The 21,633-nt window shown below is 40.4% G+C and overlaps 1 protein-coding gene and 1 pseudogene across 1 annotated transcript; both read left to right on the forward strand.

Annotated features, from left to right (window-relative positions):
- The first annotated feature begins 1,288 nt into the window (after positions 1 to 1,288).
- Positions 1,289 to 1,912, forward strand: LOC134222989 (phosphopantothenoylcysteine decarboxylase-like; annotated as a pseudogene).
- An 8,795-nt stretch (positions 1,913 to 10,707) lies between these two features.
- LOC134222990 (uncharacterized) lies at positions 10,708 to 11,718 on the forward strand. Its single transcript, XM_062702130.1, has 2 exons — positions 10,708 to 10,911; positions 11,298 to 11,718. Exons 1-2 carry the CDS (start codon positions 10,708 to 10,710, stop codon positions 11,577 to 11,579), a joined length of 486 nt encoding a protein of 161 aa, XP_062558114.1. The 3' UTR covers positions 11,580 to 11,718.
- The last annotated feature ends 9,915 nt before the right edge of the window (positions 11,719 to 21,633 follow it).

Consider the following 21,633-nt stretch of genomic DNA (forward strand, 5'->3'; position numbering starts at 1 on the left):
AATTTCTCATGGTCTTCTGCCAGAATTTGCTCCAGAAATTCCTGGCGGGGTTCCTCTACGGACTCCCTCTTGATTTATTTCAGGGATTCCTCCTGGGATATCTCCAGAGATTCTTCTTGGAACTCCTCCAGGAATTACTCCTGAAGTTCCTCCAGGGATGTCTCCTTACAAGCTTTTCTCCTGGAGATCCTACAGGAATTTCTCTTTAAGTTCTTCCTGGAAATCCTCCTGGAGTTCATCCAGTGATTTCTCCTGGAGTTCCTCCAGGGGATCCTCCAATACTTCAGGAGTTCCTCCAAAAATTCCTCATGGACTTCCTTCAGGAATTTCTCCAATTTGCACCAAGAATTTCAGGATTTCCTTCTGGCGATCTTCCAGAAATTTCTCCTGAAGCTCTGGGGAATTCTTGTTAGAGCTCCGACAGAAATTCCTAGTGAATGTTCTGGAGGAATTGAATGAATTTTTGGTGGAACTCTTGGAGGGATTCATGGTGGAAATTTTTGAAAGAGTTGTGGAAATCCTGGGAGAATTCGTGAATAATTGTTGCTGGTATTTTTGGAGGAGTTCGTGGGAGGAAGGCTGAAGGAACTTTGAGTAGCTGGAGGAATTCCTGGATGAATTGGTAGGTTTTCTGGTTAAAAACCGTATTGTTGCTGGAAATCAAGGAGAAGTTCCTGATGAAATTCGTAGTAAAGCTATTGGTCAAAATTCTTGGTTGAATTCCTGTTGAAACTCCTGGAGGAATACCTTGTAGAATTCACGAAAAAATCTTGTGGAATTTTCGAATGAATTCCGTAGGGAATTCTCCAGAATTTTTAGGATTTCTTACGCATTTTCATGTGAATTCCATAAAAAATCCTAAAGGAATTACACAGAATGCCCACAAGAATTTTTCAGAATTCCCAAAGGAATTTTCCAAAGTTCCCAGTTATTTACTAAAAATAACACACTTGAGTTACCCAGCATTCCTTCAAATTTCATACGGATTCATTACAATCCGGATTTTTGAGAATTTCGGCAGGGTTTCTTCAGACTACCATAGAACTTTTCATCAGTAACTCCCTGTAAGAAAATTAGTTTAGACGTATGATTATAATCCATTCTAATATTATACAGTCATTCTTCATTTTTTTTCTTTTATTTAAAAATTGTCATAAATACAACGCGTATCATTCTGATTCTTCTCATACTTTATATTCATTGTACAGCGCCGTACTGCTTCCTATGTAACATCCAACATTTCAGGCGAAGGAAACTTTAGTTACCACCATTAAATTAACGTTAAATACTATTCCAAAAACTTCGTGAATCTATAGCGGGCGTAAACATTAAATTGATTGTTGCATTTCTTCTCCGCCTCGGACATCCCAGAACATGTCCTCATCCAACGGGACGCCGACTAGTGGAGTAGTTGGGGTGGTCGTGGTCATCATGTCCTACAAATTGAGCTGGGCAAGAAGGCCGATCTGATGCTGGTGGCATTGCAGGACGCGAACACACTAGCCAAAATGGCATACGGTTCGTGTGACAAACTGCAACTTTGTATGGCGAGGGAATTTAACTTTGGAAAACCGTTGTTTTTGCCACAAACAACCGTCGTGGATCATCCGTGCACGGGACCGCAGATCGAGATGCTCCGGTCGTGGGGCTTCAGGGTGATTCCATATGTGACCAAGACGCTGATGTGCGGCGATACGGGGTTGGGTGCGATGGCTAAGGTTGAAACGATCGTGCCTCATATGGGGGGATGTTTGAGAAGATGGAGTTGAACAATTTGTAGAAGTAAATGGTAAAATACTCTTCGATCCACTAGCCACGTACCCGCGGTTTATCTCCCTGGTATTGGTCCAAAGCCGCCGGCAAATCCATTCCAGCTAAGTACGTTTGGCCTCAATGGCATTGCTGTTGGACAAATAAACTGTAACGAGAGAAATGAGAAAAATAATTTATAAATAATTTCGGCGTTTCCTATTTTCAATACTTACGCATTATTTGCCACTTTTTCATTTCACTTTCTCTTAAACGCAGGCGGATTTTTGTTGGAATTATTCCTGTATTTTCATTGAACTAAAACTTGTAGTAAAGCGCGATAACGGTGATAACAGACTATCCAAATTGAAAGAAAACAAAAAGTGACATTTGTATCACATACATATGTGTTAGTGAGAGCAAGTTAATATTTGGCTGCGTACTAACGAAAAATCTCGGATTAACTTAATACTCCGAAATCGGAGTATTAAAAGAAAATCCGAGATTAAATTTGAGGATAATACAGCTTGAAGCTTACCGAAATCGAGGATAATACGAGATTCGCGTATCATCCTCGTTGGAGCTTACCGCCATAGAAGTGCGCGAGGTACGTGCCGAAACTTTTCACATGTGAAAAACTACAAGAAATACTGGCCACGCAAATCTCTTCATCGCAAAGCCGCTATTCCAAAGAACATGTCCACTTAATTCAAGCTTATCGTTTGTGTCGAGTTATCGCAAGTGCAAGGCAATGGCTCTAGGGAAAGAATGCTGAAGCAGCTGAAAGAGCAAGGACATCGTTGACATAACTAGTTAATCCCACAGCAAGTGCCGGATGCTGTCCTTTACAAGCAGCTAAACAAACTGAAGGAACTAGTTTTCCAGGACTTGTGACAGCTAAATTATCAATCTTCCGGGAAAGTTCTCAATTTCGAGTCACAAAGTTTCGGCTACAGCAAGCTACCGTAGCAGTAACTAAAATGGATAAGAAAATTACATTTAGCACGTTTTAATAATACAGTTACTGATATATAATATTATATGTATTACGTATACATTGCTTAGTGCTTACCGATATTTTCTGTATCTTCTTGATTTCCTGATTGATGATTTTAACGTCCGAGATGTTATTCTTAAAGGACACATTGTTCGACGACGAAGCTTTAGCTTTTCTGTAGTTGAAGATTTTCTTCTTCAATTTTATTTCTTTCCTATAATTAAATAAAAGGTTGTAGCTTGTTATAATTCTACATTTAAAAAAATCTGAATGCATCTGTTGCGCTAGCAAAACGGTTATGACAGACAAAGAACTATTTTCCGATTTGATAACCTTTATTCCAAGTGTGGTTGGTATTCCAGGGTTAAAAAATCCCTTTGGAAGAAAAGACAATAAATTTGTTCGTGATTAGCCTAATCCATGCGAATGTGCGTATTTACATGTGTGTGATAGATATGGGAAGTACGTATATGGCCTACTTACGTTTACTGTTCTCTACCGATAATTCGACCGTACTAGCGACAACTGACTCCGCACTGTTCAAGACCGTACTGTAACTGTGAAATTATCATAGTATTAGGGTTTCGTTGTGCAATGTTACTATGTTAGATTTACCTCCCACTCTAGTATAACTACACTACTCAAATATCTATAAGCACACTTAACTCTCCTCTCAACAATTTCAAGCTAATCGAACATAAAACAAGTCATTAATTCTATCATTCAGTCATCAAAAGCCTAACATGAAATCTCACCTAAGTTTCGCACTTCTGCATTCACTACATCAGTCTTGTTTTGGTTCATTTCTGATACCTATAAACAAGCCTATAATCACATTGCCGCCCATACATACACTGAACCGATCGCGCACGTACATTTTACCTGAATATTCAGGTAAACTCTTGAGAACTTGAATATGATACACATCATGTGATGCACTTAGAGTTCACCAATATAAACGTGACCTCTACCATAAATTCGGGTGAATTCTACGTGAATTTTTGGTAAATTATATATGGCATGATGGTAAATAAAATAACTGTCACGACTTGCATATGCTACAACATGGCGACATCAGTTAGAATATTGCAAGGCGGCTTTTGGTTCTTTTCTTGTATATTAGCATTCTGCAGCAGGCTCACGTAAGTATGAATTTCGAATAAATCTGTCTTGGAATCATTTCTAATATAACATAATTTCAGAATGCGGAAAGGCAATTTGTATGGGTTCCCGGATTATAGCCAAATAGAATTTCGCCGAGAAAAATGACGCCAACATAATCATAAAAAAAATCAGGACTGCCGATATATGTTTTGCCAGGATTACGGTTATGAATAAAAGTGTATTTAAACATCAATAAATATGGATGTGGAAACAGTATCCAAGCAGTAAAGGCTACAGTTGAACTCTGACTTGAAACTAATTAATCCTGAAATATTTGGTTGTGAAATGTGTTCTCTGTAGTCATTAATGTTTGGAAAATGTTGTTTTCTTTAATAAATGCAAATTTAGACGTGAAGAGTAAGCCCAAAAACAAACGCGAAAGAATCATGAATTGTATTCAAATCTACTAGAATATCCTATTTATAATCCACCTGAAAATCACGTAAATTCTACGTTGATCTTGTACGGTAATTGTTACCTGAAAATCACGTACAACTTACCTGAGTCACATAAATCAAGATTGACATTCTGATTCACGTAGAATTCACCTGAAAAAACAGGTGGAAAATATCTACGTATCTTTTCAGGTAAATGCTACGTGAACTTTATTTGCAGTGTACCTATAGGCTGACCATTACCGATCAACTTGTAGGTGATAGATAATATAGGACACAGGGCCGGCGCTAATTGTTGCTTAAAATTATTTAATTAATATGTGAGGTGCGTCGCAACTCCTGGGTGTTGCAACAGCATCCGTTCATTGTATTGGACCTGTTTATCTGCCTAAACGGGTTTTTCTGAAACCGGAAGAAAGTCCTTTTTCCTAATCATCTGTCCGGTCCACCTCCTCTTCACGCACTTTATAAACACTAGGAATAGGCTATTGATGCGGGTGGCTGAACTGCGGTATCGTGAGTTACCACGGAGACAACACGTTAAGTTGTAGCTGATGCGTTTTTAATGATCTTCGGAGGGTTGTCATCGCCAACTACCAACATTTGTAGTGAAATGGTCGAATCGATTCGATAACAACATTCCAGATATTTGACCTTTCCCTATAGTGTTGATGCGCCTCGTAATTTTACTAAAACATGAAAAAGGGAGATTCAAACTGAATTCGTGGGGATTTAGAGTAAAATATACCTACTTACAGTTAGTGATGGCATGGTAAAACACCGGTCCGGCAAGGGAGAACGACAAGGCCGATGGAGCCGAAGTGATGCATTCCTCTAAAATCATATGAAAAGTAGGTGATCGCTAGACGTATTTTCGACAGCGTAAGTCTTCCCAGAAACTTTCGAAATGGACCAGTGTCTTACGTCAGTTTCACGGTCGATTGCGCACCACTCCACAATCAGCGAAAGTAAACTGGATTCACCCTTCATAATCCGGTACCGTTCCGTACGCCCAATGAAAATGCACGCTAACGACAAACAAACGGTAACTCTTCCGCGTTATCATCAAGTACTAGGTGCCGAAGAAACATACAACTGATGAAGCTCGTCCAATAAACACAATATCCTTCTGACTGGGAGTGACAAGTGAGCTCACTGAGAAAATTGATTCCATTCGATTCCGATGTCTACACTGCAGTGAAGGTTTTTACATCCTGTGCGTTGTCAGTCTGATGAGTAATTAACTGTGCAGAATTCCTGATACAGCGAGGACCATCTCAAGTTTTGCTACACAATTGACATCCGAAAAGAATATTATACATGTTCACCAGATTCCAGCTACCTACTAAACGGGTAACGTAGGCGATCCCTTTGGGAGCTGCGCATATGATATAGATCCAAATTGTTTTGCAGGATTTCATTCCTCCTGGAAACATCTTCGGTGGTGTCGGTTGTCTTCGTTTAGAGAGAAATGTTTCCGTGATTGCGGCGGCACATGTGTTGATGCGTTATTGGCCATGAACGCTGTGAATGAGAAAGCAAAGGATATGCATGAAAAACTTATTGGCATTTTTCTAAATTTATTTCTAGTAATACCTTTTCCGGCGATATTCTACTAGACTATTAAAATCAGAATTATAATAGTCTTTCTTAGTACGTTATCATACGGCTAGGGCTCAACAGTTTTCTGTAAAATTGTTCTTCTGGGTGAAAAAATCGAACCGAAGCGCGCGATAATTTTGTTTGACAACTGCCAAAATGAACGTTGAAATGAACAAGGTTTGTTCATAAGAATGCCTTATGAATATTTTACATAAGAAAAAGTTATTAATTTCATAAGGCAGACTTATGATCTCTATTGGTGCCTTATGAAATGAAAATAAAATGAATTCATAAGGTTTCATAAGGCAACGCTTATGAAAATCGAAAGGTTTTTTCCGCCAGTGTGGAAGTGAGATACGCATCGGATATCTTAGTGAGAAAGAAGCAAAGATAAAAGTGAGAAGTGAGAAGCTGTATGCACTTCTGCATTAGTCGGTTGGTGCGGCCGATGAATCTGTTGCTTGCTGTTGTTGTTGTGAAATTCTGCTGTTGCTGCTGTTGAAGAGTCAGACGTTTGGTTCAATCGTTGGGACTTGAATGCTGGATCGTTGAATTTCGTTGGACGGTTAGGAATATTCATCTAGTAGAAAGCACTGCCGAGTAAATCCGATCGGTTGTTTGGGACGTAAGTTGCGGTATCCGTAAGTAAAACTTTTGTTTTAAAACATATTGAGTGTTTTGCGGAATGGCGATCCCAGGAATGATAGGGTCTCTTGACCATTATATTATTGGCAAATCGTTCAGCAATTATATTGAACGTTTCGAAATACTATGCAATCTAAATAAAGTGACTGAGGAAACTAAAAGATCGTGGTTCATTTCATTGAGCGGCGATGATGTGTTCGATGAAATTTAGCTTTTATATCCGTATCAAGAGGTAAACACCTTGCTTTACGACGATATTATTAAGAAACTGAAAACACGATTTGACAAAACCGACCCTATTTTAATGAAAAGATACCATTTCTACAACCGATCTCAAGGACAAAACGAGTCTGGTGAGAACTTTGTTCTAGCGATTAAACTTTTGGCTGAAAGTTGCAATTTTAAGGACTTTAAGAACGAGGCTATTCGGGATAAGCTGATATTGGGTTTGCGAGACAGTGATTTACAACATAAACTATTAATGGAAGATGAAATTGAATTAGCTGCTGTAGAAAAGACAATCGTTAGTGCTGAATTAGCCGCAAAACAAAGAAAAACCATACGTGAAAACAACGAAGGCGTTTCTAGTGTTCTATCGGTCAAACATCGTTTAGGAAGAAGAAATAAAGAGTATAAAGATAACTACAACAATCAACCAAGTAGGTACAGATCACGTAGTAGGAGTGATAGTAATGGTAGAGAAAGTGCTAACAAAGCTTACAATAACAACGATCGTTACACTGGTGATGCAAGACGTGATAGACAAAATTGGAATAATCATTATAACGCAGTGTGCAATTATTGCAAAAAAAAAGGACATATTCGTAAGCATTGTCGTTTGTTAAGCAGAAATTCGGTTAAATTCGTAGAAAATGAACAAATAGTGGCGGAAGTTCCAAATACAGATAAGTTTAATAGAATGCGCCTTCAGGAATCTAGCGACGATTCAGACATTAGTTGCATGAAAATAGGTAGTGTAAACAGTGTCACTGATCCCTGTTTAGTAAAGGTTTGTGTTGAACAACAAAGTTTATTAATGGAAATTGATACTGGATCAGCGGTGGCAGTAATCAGCGAGGTTTTATACAAAAAACCCAGATTAATCCACCTACAGTGAGATTTTGACCCTTCCTTAGTTCTAATTTTTTTCCAGACTCCAGTATTTAAAACGAGATAAAACTATTCAGCTTCCCACGGCGATTTACTGTGAAAGTGACAAAATAATTGCCTACCCAAAGGCGGATGCCATGGGTTGAGTGACAACTCAACGAATGATAACGTACTGTTCTTCATGCTGCCTATCTATAAGGCGCTCGTCGGATTGAATAACTATTGTGACATGGTTAGTAACTATCGTAACGCTGGTTGCATATATTGTACTCGTTATTTCCAGAGACCTCGATATTAATTAATCCAGAACTAACTAAATCAGTCATTGATCTGAGCGAAACTCAATAGCGTTCAATAATAACATATATTTCGCCTTATGGATGGCTAATTTGGTAAAACTAAACTTGTTCAATACCTTAAAAATGAGCGAGATTTTTATGGTAGTAAATTTCAGAATTTGCACACCTACGCACACATACATGCATACAAGTGATCTATTAGTGTCTCAAAACATGCTCACATTTGCTATCTAGCTTCCACTGAAGAAATTTTTGAAATTCCTTTCAATTTTTACGTTTTTGCTTTTCTGAGAAGATTTTTTTGTACATGCTTCTATATGTTCCTCAATTAAAATCATTTGTTTCTTTGAAACAAATCAGAAAAATAGGCATAATTCGATGTCATATCATTTGTTATAATTATATTTTCAATGTAAAAGTGAATTTGTTTAAAATACCATACATTTTATGTGATAATTCACAAGATTTCTTGATAGATTATTACGTAACACACCTGCGTAACGCATACAAAGTGAAATTATAGACACTTCCGAAGGAAGGGTCAAAAACAGTTCTGTTCCATTCCTATTTTGGATTGCAAAAAAAAGCTGGTTGTAGTGAATGGCGCAAAATTAACAGTAATAGGACAAATCATCGTACAAGTAGCTCTAAACGGTCGTACTAGCACAGAAAAATTGATAATTTTAAAAAGCTCTGTTGATTTTGTTCCTCTTTTGGGAAGAGACTGGTTGGAGAGATTTTATCCCGACTGGAAAAATGTGTTTGTAGCTCCCGAAACAGTGAAGAGCTTGAATGCTGATAGAGAACCTAATGATACAGTTGGTATGCTAAAACAAAAGTATTGTAAAGTTTTTACTAAGGACTTTTCCGAACCTATTGTAGGCTTTGAGGCGGATTTGATGTTTAAAACAGAGCAACCAATTTTTAAGAAAGCCTATCAGGTGCCGTACAAAATAAAAGACAAGTTCCTGGAGCATTTGGACATGTTAGAAAGTCAAGGAGTTATAACTCATATTCGAGCAAGTGAATGGGCGTCACCAGTGATTGCAATACCTAAGAAGGGTGGAGACATAAGAATGGTAATAGATTGCAAAGTTTCGTTAAATAAAGTTCTTGTTCCCAACACTTATCCCCTCCCACTTGCTCAAGACATATTTGCGTCTCTAGCAAATTGAAAATTCTTCTGTTCGCTTGACTTAGCGCATATACTCAGTTGAAATTATCGAAGCGTTCTAGAAAACTCGTTGTTATTAACACAGAAAAGGGTTTGTATACATACAACCGATTGCCTCAGGGCGCGTCTTCTAGTGCCGCTGTATTTCAGAGAGTAATGGACCAGATTTTAAAGGGTTTAGATAAAGTTTGCTGTTACTTAGATGACGTGCTAATAGCGGGAAGAACGTACGAAGAGTGTCTTGAAAAACTAGAACTTGTATTACAGAGATTGGCTGATGCTAATATTAGCGTAAATTTCAAGAAATGCAATTTTTTTTGTGAATTCCCTACAGTATCTTGGACATTTGATTACATCTGAAGGTTTGCTACCTTCACCTGAAAAATTATTGACTATTGCTAATGCTAAAATTCCAGAAAATGTCTCAGAATTAAAAGCATTTTTGGGGCTAATTAATTACTATAATAAGTTTATTCCTAACCTTTCGTCAAAACTAAGATGTTTGTATGAGCTTTTAAAGAAAAATGTTCCTTATTCATGGACAGATAATTGTCAGAAAGTATTTGACGAAAGCAAAAACAATCTAGTCAATTCTTAGGATGTCAATTCTAATATTTTAGATTTTTATGATCCTAGTAAACCATTGGCTGTTGTAACAGATGCGTCTTCATACGGCTTGGGTGGCGTTTTAGCACAAGTTGACAATAACATTGAAAAACCAGTTTGCTTCACGTCATTTTCATTAAATTGTGCGCAGAGGAAATACCCGATTCTGCACTTAGAAGCTTTGGCTTTGGTGTGTGTTGTTAAGAAATTCCACAAATTTCTGTATGGACAAAAATTCAAAATTTTCACCGATCATAAACCACTGCTTGGAATATTTGGTAAACAGGGCCAGCATTCCATATATGTTACCAGATTGCAGAGATACATTATGGAATTATCCATATACAATTTTGACATTGAATATCGTCCTGCCTCTAAAATGGGAAACGCTGATTTTTGCAGTCGTTTTCCGTTAGATCAAACTGTTCCAAGCAGTTTGGCACAAGAAAATATTAATAGCATAAATTATAGTAATGAATTTCCATTTGATTTTGCTTTAATTTCCCAAGAATCAAAGAACGACAAGCTTTTGTCGGAAATTATTGCCTTTATGACATCAGGATGGCCCAGAACGGTTCCCAAAGAATTCAAGGATTTCTATTCCCAAAAAGAAAAATTGGAATCTCTGGAAGGTATTCTATTGATTGATAGGAAAGTAATAATTCCGAGTAGTTTGAAGAAACCAGTTCTCAAACTATTTCACGCAAACCATGGAGGTATTTCAAAATGAAGCAGTTAGCTAGGCGAAAGGTTTACTGGCAAAAAATGAACTCAAGCATTGAAGATTTTGTTAAATCCTGTGAAATTTGTGCTAAAATGCAGGTAATCAAAAAGCCTGTTGAACAAGAATCTTGGATTCCTACAACTCGCCCATTTAGCCGCGTACATGCGGACTTCCTTCATTTTGAAGGAAAGACTTTGCTACTTATAGTGGACAGCCATTCCAAATGGCTAGAAGTTGATATCATGAAATATGGTACTAGTGCTAAACTAGTTAACAAAAGGTTTGCCTCCCTTTTTGCAAGGTACGGATTGCCAGATGTGATCGTTACTGATGGAGGTCCTCCATTCAACTCCAGCGAATTTGTAAATTTTCTGGAGCATCAAGGAATCAAAGTGCTTAAGAGTCCACCTTACAATCCGGCTAGCAACGGACAAGCGGAGCGATTGGTAAGAGTCGTAAAAGACGTATTAAAGAAGCATCTACTTGACAACGAAACAAAAAAATTAGACTTAGAAGATCGTGTTAATCTTTTCCTAGTTAACTATAGGAATAGTTGCTTAGGTTCGGAGGGAACATTCCCTACGGAAAGAATTCTCAGCTATAAGCCAAAGATATTATTGGATTTACTTAATCCAACTAAGTCATACAAAACATATTTAGACAAAACTCCTGCAAGGGCAAAGAATTTAGATGACGATGGAACTAATACATCAGATGAATTTGAAAAGCTTGTGTCAGGGGATATGTTGCTATATGAAAATATAAGTAAAAATGCAATACCTAAATGGCTAACTGCAAAATTTATTAAAATGTTTCCAAAAATATTTTACAGATTTCGGTTGGTAACCACGTCACTACGGCACACAAGAATCAGTTGAAGATGATATACGTTCCCAAACAACGATCGAAAGTATACGTCACAATGAGAGAGGCTGCCAAGAAACGCAAGCGAGGATCTATCGAGGACGAAGATGAATTCACGGGCTTTCCTGATATACCGTCGGTCGCTGAAGATGCGGGGCATACTAATAAAAAGTTTGCCCAAACAAGGAGTCCGATCATTACTCGATCTAAAGCAGCCTTGTCTACGAATTATAGTGCATCTGATTCCTAAATTTTGTAAATGGCGTGAAGAAAGAAATTTTCTATGAATTTGGCATTGTTATGCTATCAGATAAGTTATTTCATTTAGTTATTATAGAATTTATTTGAAATTGATGAATGTTTGCAATACACTGCTATCAGAATGTTTAATCTAAACTAGTCGATTCATGAATGAATCGTCTTGAAGAAGGGAGAATTGTAATGTTGGCCTAAACGATAAGATCTAAAATGGAAATTCGAATCATATATATATTTATCATCATTTGTACTCAGTGTAGTACATACTCACCGCATTTGTACTCTCTCATGATTAATAAAAAGATGTGATCAGTCGATCTTCAGCCGTACTCTGTGCGGAGACAAAAGCGTGAACTAAAGGTATTTTTTATTAAAGCGAATTGAAAGTGTCTTATTAGCTAAATTACAACTAAAACCTTAAATTGTATCATAACACTGTCAAGCGTCGGATATTAAAACGCATCGTTCTGTTATATAATGAATTCTTGCGACTGGATAGCCGCACCCGAATTTTTACGGTATCGTTCCGATTCAATGTTCGGACCAATGAAGGACCCATACATAAACCTATAACATAAAAAAATACAATTCGTCGATCAGCACTTGGTCCATCTGTAAGCAAGTATCGTCACTCGGATTTTTCCAGGTGTGTTTGCGGATATTCTTACGTGAAAAATAAGTTTTTCTGATTGCCATTCTTTAGCAGCAGCAAAGGTCGCAAGTCGCATTTTCGTTGGTAGTGTAATGAAGGCTTTCCGTACCAATGACAAAAGCTATTTCGCCTGATCTGCACAGAAATCACAGGAATAAAGTTTAAAAACAATCCTGATCTGGGCGTATGCATCCCCGACAACAATCATCACATCGTGTTGTGGGCACTGCAAGGCTCTCATAGAACGCATCCTTCACGTCATCAGGCTTATCGTTCGTTAGGGCATAGATGCTGATCAGGCTGCAGTTGAAGAATTTGCCCTTCACCTAAACACGCAAATGCGATTGCTAATCAGCTTCTACCACTAGCTTCATCTGCTACCCGATCTCCGTGATACCAACTTCACGTTCTGCTCTGTCGCCGCCGCTATAGAAGATGAAGTACTTGATTGAAGTGTTTGCGATGGGATCCACCGCTCTGAATACACGTTTTCTCGTTTAGTTTGTCTTCACCTATCTATGAAGTTACAATCAAGTGGTAGAATTGAATGGAATTAAATTCGTATCACGACATATAACAATCTAAATAATTTTCTATTCACGTTCCATAAATCATACCTATGAGGAAATTAAAATGAACACGCCCTTCGGAGAGTGTCATCCGGGCAAATAAAATGGGGCGTCGTCACCGTTAATGGAGTGGCACTAAAGCAACGTGATATTAAGCGAACGCTCCATGCTGGCTACATGTTTCAGTGCACTTTATTAAATCTGACTTCCGGTTCCATTAGAGTCAATTGATGAAACACAATTATTAACTTTTGTCGCACTTACAAAATAGACACGATAACCGCACAGAATCGGAAACCAACCAGGGTCATAAAACTTTCCAAATTGCCTTCGGAAACGGATGCTTGTAGCGAGCTGAGAATGATGCCCATAGTTTATAGCACTCATCAACATCCAAAAATAATTTACTTTACAAGTTGTTTCACCCTTTCCATTGCAACACGACACGACCGACATTACGCCACCAAACTTTGATTGAATTTCCTCATCGGAATGGCATGCAAAACCACGGGCACTGCTTGTTTACTGCAGTCATCTCAACGGGACTGACCCCATCCCACCCACAAACGACGAACCATGACATGACAGCGGCCTTCTCTACACCGATTCCCGCTTCCACGACACAACACCACCCACACCAGTGCCGTCCGCTTTGCATCGAGCGAAAGTAAGTTATTAATTCTGCTCAACTTTTCATCAGCAACAAGCTGAAGCCATCGCCATGCCGAGGACGGAAACTCACAAAGCGGAGAACAACAGTCTGCCGGTGCCATAACAAGTCACGATCTCCGTGTTCAGTTACTACCCGCTGCACCAGTTCAGACAGGCTGCAGTTGACAGGTCCTCTGGTTCTGCACTCCAGCACCCCAACTGGACGCAAAGCGAAGGAAGACGACAAACCGGAATGACTTCCGACCAGCCCAGCATCTGGTTCCGTGTTGTTGTTCTGCATCTTACTCTCCTGCAGGACAGGCTCTGTTTTTTCGATCCACCTTCACCCACTACACCGCGCTGTTCAAGATGGAACGTGAGCAAACCTTCGAAAAAAGCAACCTTTCCCACCATGCCCTCGTTGCGGAACGTGTCAGGAATATTTACTGGACACCCAAAGTTCAAACATTAATCTTAGCCGGACGAGAGCGAGAAATTGAAAAACTCGTCTTTTCTTGTTTCGGAAACTGTGCTCCCCAAAAAGGTAAAAGCCTGAACTCGACCCTTCCGTCGTATCGCTTTGATAGACACGGAGTTTGTGCATTTTTGGCTACCATACTGGGCTCATTTTCACGCGTGTACTTTCAAAGGAAAATTCCCTACACGAAGCGACGGACGACGAAAAGTTTATCTTGGGTCAGTGCTGGAGCAGGATCGTTGGATGCACACACATCCAGCTGACATATGGTGCGGTCAAAACTCTTGGTCGACCTGTCGACTCTCGGCTCCTTCTGGGTGGTGGTAAGTGCAGGCAAAAACCGAAGAGAGCAGATTGAAACGGGCTAAACATGTTGCTTTTTCCGTTATTTTTGTTTTGCCTCTGCTGGAGAATCTGAAAGAAAAACTCAGATAGAGGGAGTTTTGAAGCTTGACAGCTCTTGTTATATGGCAGAGTAGCTTTCTGTTGGATTAGGTTTTCTTTTCTAGATAAGGAAACATTTTTATGACCCATTTTCTAGGCAAATTCCGGAAAAGCTCATTGCGGCATGTTATATGAGAGAGCTGTGGTTTAGTTGCAATTTGGGAATGAGTGTGCATGAAAAGTTGTTCAACTCTTAGAATAGGCTTCATATACGTCGATCCTCAAATTCAAACTGAGTTGCATTAAATCCACAAATTTCCTTTTGCCTATATCCGATTATAATGGACATTTCCGAAACCTATTTTTACCGTAACGTCTGGCTAAGCATTAAACCAACTTCTCGCAGGTATGCACAACGCACCCGCCGGGTTACACAACTCGCAGCGGCAATGTCGCTGGAAGAGCTGCTCGGTCGGAAACGTGGGACCAGACCCGTTGACGTTCCATTATCAAAGCTCTTTTTGTCGGTGCTTCAACAAAACCATCGCGCGGAGCCGCTTACGGCCTGGCAGCTGTCACAAAAACAGGAAAATAGGATCTGAATTATGCTTCCTCGAAGCAAGCATCAGCACAGTCAACAACAAGTCTGCTGTTGCTGATTCGCCATCTGAAGAAGGGGGAGCCTGAAGTTGCATCGCGCTCCTCTCGCGTGTGCCTAACGCGGTGGGTAGGTACGAGGTCAGGAAACAAGACCAGGCCAGTGTGTTAGTCAGGTTGACTTTAGCTCGGAAACGACGACGGATTTGACGGTGACGCTTTGAAGCGAAACTTTTTGCCGAGGTGCCTCTGTGGCTGATAAAATGGGTTGCTTTTTGTTTGGCAGTCACAATTTACCGTTGCTCAGTTGTTTTTGTCTTGTTCTAAAATCTATAGGATGAAAGCTCGTGCTCCACCTTGTGTATTGGTTGTTTGATGTTATCATGGGTAGGGTACTCGTGCTTATATTTTGTGGTACGAGACGCTGTGAGATCAAACATTATTGACTCCTGCTGACATGAAAAACCATTATTTTCCTATTCCGGGAGGGTCTATTTGTGAGTTGGAGTTCAATCATTGAAATTTTTGCTTTTTTCTAATATATGGATGTAGACCGTTTTGGTAATTAGGGATACACTTTATTTGTTGAATAAAATTATTGTTTTTTAAATGCCCTGGACTGAAAATCTCAATAATAAATACAATGATAATAGTTATAGGAACAGAGGGAACTAGGAGCGGAGGAGAATCCAAGATCGAGCGATACGTCGAGAAGGAGTTCTGTTGGGTTGGATGCATCAATCGCAAGTAACCGTCGCGATTCGATCGCACCCGCCGCTCCAGAACCAACAGTGGAATTGCATCGACAGCAATTGAAGGATGAACTAGCCAATCATATGGGCACAGCAGTTACACAGTTCCGTGGGACAGGGATGGGATTATATGGGCACAGCAGTTACACAGTTCCGTGGGACAGACCCCATGCCCCGACACCGGATACCCAAGTTGCAGTACTCCTGTCGGTTGACGAGTACAGTAAGCATCCTTAACCAGGATATTTTGCCACAGTACTTGAAAACCGCGGAGAACCTTGAGGAGCTGCAATTTATCGTGTATTCTGCGAACGCGCCCACAAGGCGAGAGCGATGGACGCGCACGCCCCAAAGTACAAAAACCCGCGTGGATGCGACGTCTGGAGACCCGCATCGCCACACTGCAGTTGAAGATTGGTCGATTAACACAGTACAAGCAGAGGAATCGATCAACGAGGCTAGTTCGGAATGCTGCTGAAATTGTGAAACCCACAGAACTCCTTGATCTCACCGAGACGAACATAACTGAGATCCTCGACACCCATGTACAGCGGTTGAGTGCTCTTACTAAACGATTGCGATGTTATGGAGAATATTCAAACAGGAAGGAGCAAAACCGAATGATCAACATCATCGAAAGGGAGTTCTACAACCACATCCGAATCGACAAAGCCGACTTTGGCAAAGGTCTTCCGGAGATTGGAGAAGTCACGCAGTTTTGGTCCAATCTGTAGGAGAACCCCGTCATACACAGCCCAAGTAGCACAATTCAGACAGATTTGGTTGCAGAAGCTTCTATGTGACTTAATCTAGTCGTATAGGACTCACAGGCACTTGTTTGTGACAAGTTTGTTGCTCGGGAACGGCGATGGGGTGTGGATGGCAGAAGAAGAGCGATATTGTGGTGGAATTGGAGATATAAACGCTATCAACGTGACCGGTATACCGGTATACCAGGAATTAGGCTGCACCAGGACCCGATTTAGTGCATAATTTCTAGTTTCATAATTTCATTATTTCTGGCTTCAACACGGTACTAGATAACCCCGGGCAGCTAACACAATTCGGATCGGAACACTTTGAACCCAGCCAAGTAAAGACCAATTGCCTTTCGAGTCTGTACAAAGTGCAGCACATCCCTACACATTACTGATGGAGAAAAGGTGGTACGGTCCACAGGACTCTCAGCATCAGGAGGGGCATATTCTAAGGCGATACATTTAGTCCTCTATGGTTTTGCCTTGCCATGAACCCTCTTAGCAGAGCAGAACACTCAACCAACACAACTATGGCTATCATTTGAAGAGTGGGGAAAGGAGTACAAACATTACCTACACCTTCTTTATGGACGACTTGAAGCATCCATACATACATCCATACATCCATACATCTACGTCGGAGTTTCCGCGTCAACGAACAGAAAGAGGTTCGAAACATGGTTCAAGGCGAAACTTACAAGTTCGTAGGTTTCCCGCAACTTAAAGGAATTCACAGGAGCTGCTGGAAAAGTTATTGCATCGTGTCAACGGTATTTCGAAGAGCTTCTTATCGGCCGGCAACAAAGTGAAGGCGATAAACACGTTTGCCGTGCCCTTGTTGACGTACAGTTTCGGGGTGATGAAGTGGACCAAGACTGACTTGGAGACGTTAGAACGAGCAGTACGAGTGGCGTTCACTAAGCATCGCATGCGTCATCCAAAATCGTCCATTGAGAGAGTTACCCTGCCACGTACAGTAAGAGGAAGTGGCGTCACCGATATACACTATTTATATACAGTCAGCTTCGCACTGTGTGTGAAGCTGACCACAGATTCAGTGTCCTGCATCTGGCGCAGTAGGACTATCAGTTGAATTGCGACATCAAAACTGTCGACGAGATGATCGCATCGTGGAAGCAGAAGGAGTTGCATGGGACGCACCCCCATCAACTGGAACTGGAATATATCGACAAAGTGGCATCGCATACGTGGCTGGTGCGGGGTGAACACTTCTCAGAAACAGAAGGAATCATGGTAGCTATCCAGGACCGGGAATTGCGACGAAGAACTATCGGCACTATATATTGCACGAACACGAGGAGGACCGCTGAAGGAAGTGCAATTCAGTAGGAGAGACGATTGAGCATATCGTGTCCGGGTGTTCAGCCTATCTCGGTCATCATAACGAAGTAGCCAAGATTGTACACCAACAGCTTGCTTCAAAGCACAACTTGGTTAACCAATTTGTCGCCTACTACAAATAATCTGCCCCGGTTCTGGAAAATAGTTTCGTGAAGTTGTACTGGGATCGCGAGATCATAACGGATGTCCTCATTCGTGCCAATCGGCCCGATATTGTGGTATACGACAAAATGATGAAGCGGGTAACCCTCATCGACATTGCTGTACCGCTAGACCGTAATGTCCAAACAACATTCTCCAACAAGATAACGAAGTACCACGACTTGGCGGAGAAATTGAAGCAGATGTGGCACCTGGAGGACGTGCGTTTAATTCCGATTGTTATCTCAGCAACTGGAATCGTCCCGAAATCTCTTCTGAGATCTTTTGGAGAGTTGGAACTATCTCATAACCTTCATAGCATCCAAAAAACAGTGGTTCTTGGAACTTGCAGCTTGTGAACGTGTACTATACACATCAACTCTTGTCTTGGCTGGAATCGTACCTAACGGATCGTGAGCTTCGTGTGAAGGTTGATGGTTGTGAATCTGCTGTATTTTTTTAATAAGTCTGGTGTCCCACAAGGAATCAATCTCGGGCCGTTGCTATTCATACTATATTTCAACGATGCTGCTTTAGTTCTGGATGAAGGTTTCAAGGTAGTCTACGCAGATGATTTGAAGATGTATATTGTGGTGCGCACGGAAGAGGATTGTCTAACTTTACAACGATCGATAAGGTCACAGGTTAGGGTCACTCCTGACGGAATCCAAGTTTCAAAGTGCTCGCGTTTTCGGGGGCACACCAGTAAATACGGAAGCAACGCACAATTGTCATTTTTATTATTTCACGCATGCTGCGACGCAGCAAAGCTAAATCAACAAAAATAACAGATGTGCGACGCCTCCGTATCGAGTGGTGTGCTTACGAAAACGCGAGCACTTTGAAACTTGGATTCCGTTAGGAGTGACCTTGAAGCAGGGGCATCGCGTCGGAAAAGCTGGCAAAGTAGGCAGAAAAGAATATTCAATTATCTGAACTTGATCGGCAAACGAGTCAGATGTGTGTGAGCCCGAAAACTAAAGAAAAGTGAGTTCAAGACCTATAATTAAGAGAAACTGATTAAAAATTATAATGTACTTTCAGTTACAAACAAATAGTTCGGTATAAGTAGTTAAATCTACTAAAATAGGCCCCAGTAAGAGTTTTTCAAATAAGATTGTGAGTTGTGTAAAACTGAACGACGAGTTAAAAATGTTCTCTAAAATTGCTGTCCATAGGCAATTGATAGTGGGAGTATTGAAATCTCGAATTGAGTGCTGTACTGTTGTACTGCACGTGGAGAATTTCCACGAGGCGCAGGTATTGTAAACTGTTTGCATTCCTATGAAACCTTTATGTGAAAATCAACATGAAAACTTGAATTGTAATGCGACCGTTATTGTATTTTTTTCTTGAAGGACACATTCATCCTTCAAGCGAAGGTGCTACGTCAGGGTGTAGGGGATAGCCACTCACTTAGCTGTCGTCTCAAAGGCGAACCAGAAGCGCCCCGGCTTTAAGGCTGGTCCTCGTCGTCGTGTCCGTGTTCACCCTCGTGCACCCGGGCCTGTCGAAGGTCACCACACCTTCATAGGAATCTACTAAGTCATCGAAATTGAACTGATTCCAAACCGCCTCGAAGGAAATTGTGGAAGAGTGTGCACACTGGTAGCTCGAACCTCTCCATTCGTTGAAGTAGCGCACGCATCGGCCATCCAAGCGGTACTCGTTAGCGAAGATTGGCACCCACGTCCAGGTAGGACAGTTGATTGAAAAGTATAATACTAAGGACACACCTGTGGTACTTGTACCATAGTACAAGAGAACAAGAAAATTATTCCAAGACTATCTTTAATTAAAACAATAATTGATATGGCACTCATTTCAAGATTCTTGTACCATGGTACTTGTGCCACCAGTGTGTCATTAGTATAAGATAGCTAATTGTGAGGGTGAGATATATTAGGAGTTGGGCAATCCACTTTTAAAGTGCATTGATGACAGATATGCAAATATCGTATAACGGTTCGGTTGCCAACACTAACTAGTAAATAGCAGGCCATGACATTGCCTCTTTCCTCGTGGGACAACAAAACGGAGTCTCCCGCGCGATTAGACAGCACACCCCGTGATAGCTCGTTCGGCAGAACTAGGCCGCACATTTGGCGATCCTGCCAGGTTGTTCCTGAGTGGAAATAATTGTTTTGTAAGTATCCTGTGGGCGTAATTGGGACATTTTTCCATCGGTTTTGACTTGTAATGTCGAAGACGCTCTGGAAGAGCGTCAGATTAATAAATTTGCTCATCGGTTTCGACTTGTGATGTCGAAGACGCTATGGAAGGGCGTCGGATTGATAAATTTGCTCATCGGTTTCGACTCGTAGTGTCGAAGACGCTCTGGAAGAGCGTCGAATTAAATGATTTGCACATCGGTTCCGACTTGTAGTGTCGAAGACGCTCTGGAAGAGTGTCGAATTGAATGGTTTGCACATCGGTTTCGACTTGTGATGTCGAAGACGCACAGTGGGACGGATTGAAAAAAAGACGGTCAAAAGTACAAATATGGCTTAAAATGAGAACAAATGGGTTTATTATACTTACTGTGATGAAATTTTATCATTTTCAACTACTTTCATAACGATTGTTGTGATTGTAGCATTCAGTACATATACATACATTTTCATGTATTTTACGTCATTTTCAAATGCCTCGGAAAAAACCTGCGGGCCCTGGCGGGCCCTAAATTTGGTTTAGTTTGAAAATATATAATGTATAGTAGTAGCCATGTGATTTTGAGCGCTGGGTAACGATGGGTAAATTGTTTTCTGACCACATGAAAACACCACGAAATGAGTAAATTTCGAAATAAGCCTAAATTCAACTCCATAAGCCAAGGGTGAATATTTCATGAAATTGTGATATAATGTATGCAACTGATAGTTGATTATGTTATCTTTGAAGATGTATTGAGTTTGAAATGATTGAATAACAAATTTGAAAAATATTGCAAAGATATCATACCTCATATTTATATATTATCAATGGTGTTAAAAACAGTTTACATGCCAACTTCCAAGGTACCCCAATGGGCACAATATCGTCAAATTGACTCAACCAAAGTAATTTACAATGTTTTATAACCTGTATAATGCGAGAAAAATATTTAAAAAATAGAATATATCATTTTGAAAAATGACCTTTTGACCCTCTTTCTAAGGATTCGTCCATCTGTGAGACGCTCTGGAAGAACGTCGGATTGATAAATTTGCACATCGGTTTCGACTTGTGATGTCGAAGACGCTCTGTAAAAGCATCGGATTGAATGTTTTGTCTATCGGATTAGACTTGTGATGTCGAAGACGCTGTGGGAAGCGCCGGATTGATAAATTTGCTCATCGGTTTGGACTTGTAGTGTTGAAGACGCTCTGGAAGAGCGTCGGATAAAATGATTTGCACATCGGTTTCGATTTCTGATGTCAAAGACGCTGGATTGACAAATGTGTTGTTTCTCAACGGTTTTTACTTTAAAAAAAGTTGAAGGCGCTCTGGAAGAGCGCCAGCATAAATGATTTGTTTTCTCATCGGTTTCGACATGTGATGTCGAAGCTGCTGTGGTAGAGCACTGGATTGAATATTTTGGCCTGTGATGTCGCAGACGCTCTGGAAAAACACCGAAAAAAAAAGTTATTTGTTTTCTCACTGGTTTGACTTAAACGAGTTAAAATGTCGAATTAAATGATTTCGAATTGAATTGAATTTCGA

The sequence above is a fragment of the Armigeres subalbatus genome, chromosome 3 (assembly GCF_024139115.2).
Source record: "Armigeres subalbatus isolate Guangzhou_Male chromosome 3, GZ_Asu_2, whole genome shotgun sequence".
NCBI classification, from domain to species: domain Eukaryota; kingdom Metazoa; phylum Arthropoda; class Insecta; order Diptera; family Culicidae; genus Armigeres; species Armigeres subalbatus.

Excerpts from the sequence above, each read along its gene's own strand:
- LOC134222990 (XM_062702130.1), top strand. The coding sequence starts at position 10,708 with ATGAAATATGGTACTAGTGCTAAACTAGTTAACAAAAGGTTTGCCTCC. Across the intron at positions 10,912-11,297 it reads ACGGACAAGCGGAGCGATTG|ATTTCGGTTGGTAACCACGT; the intron begins GTAAGAGTCGTA and ends AATATTTTACAG.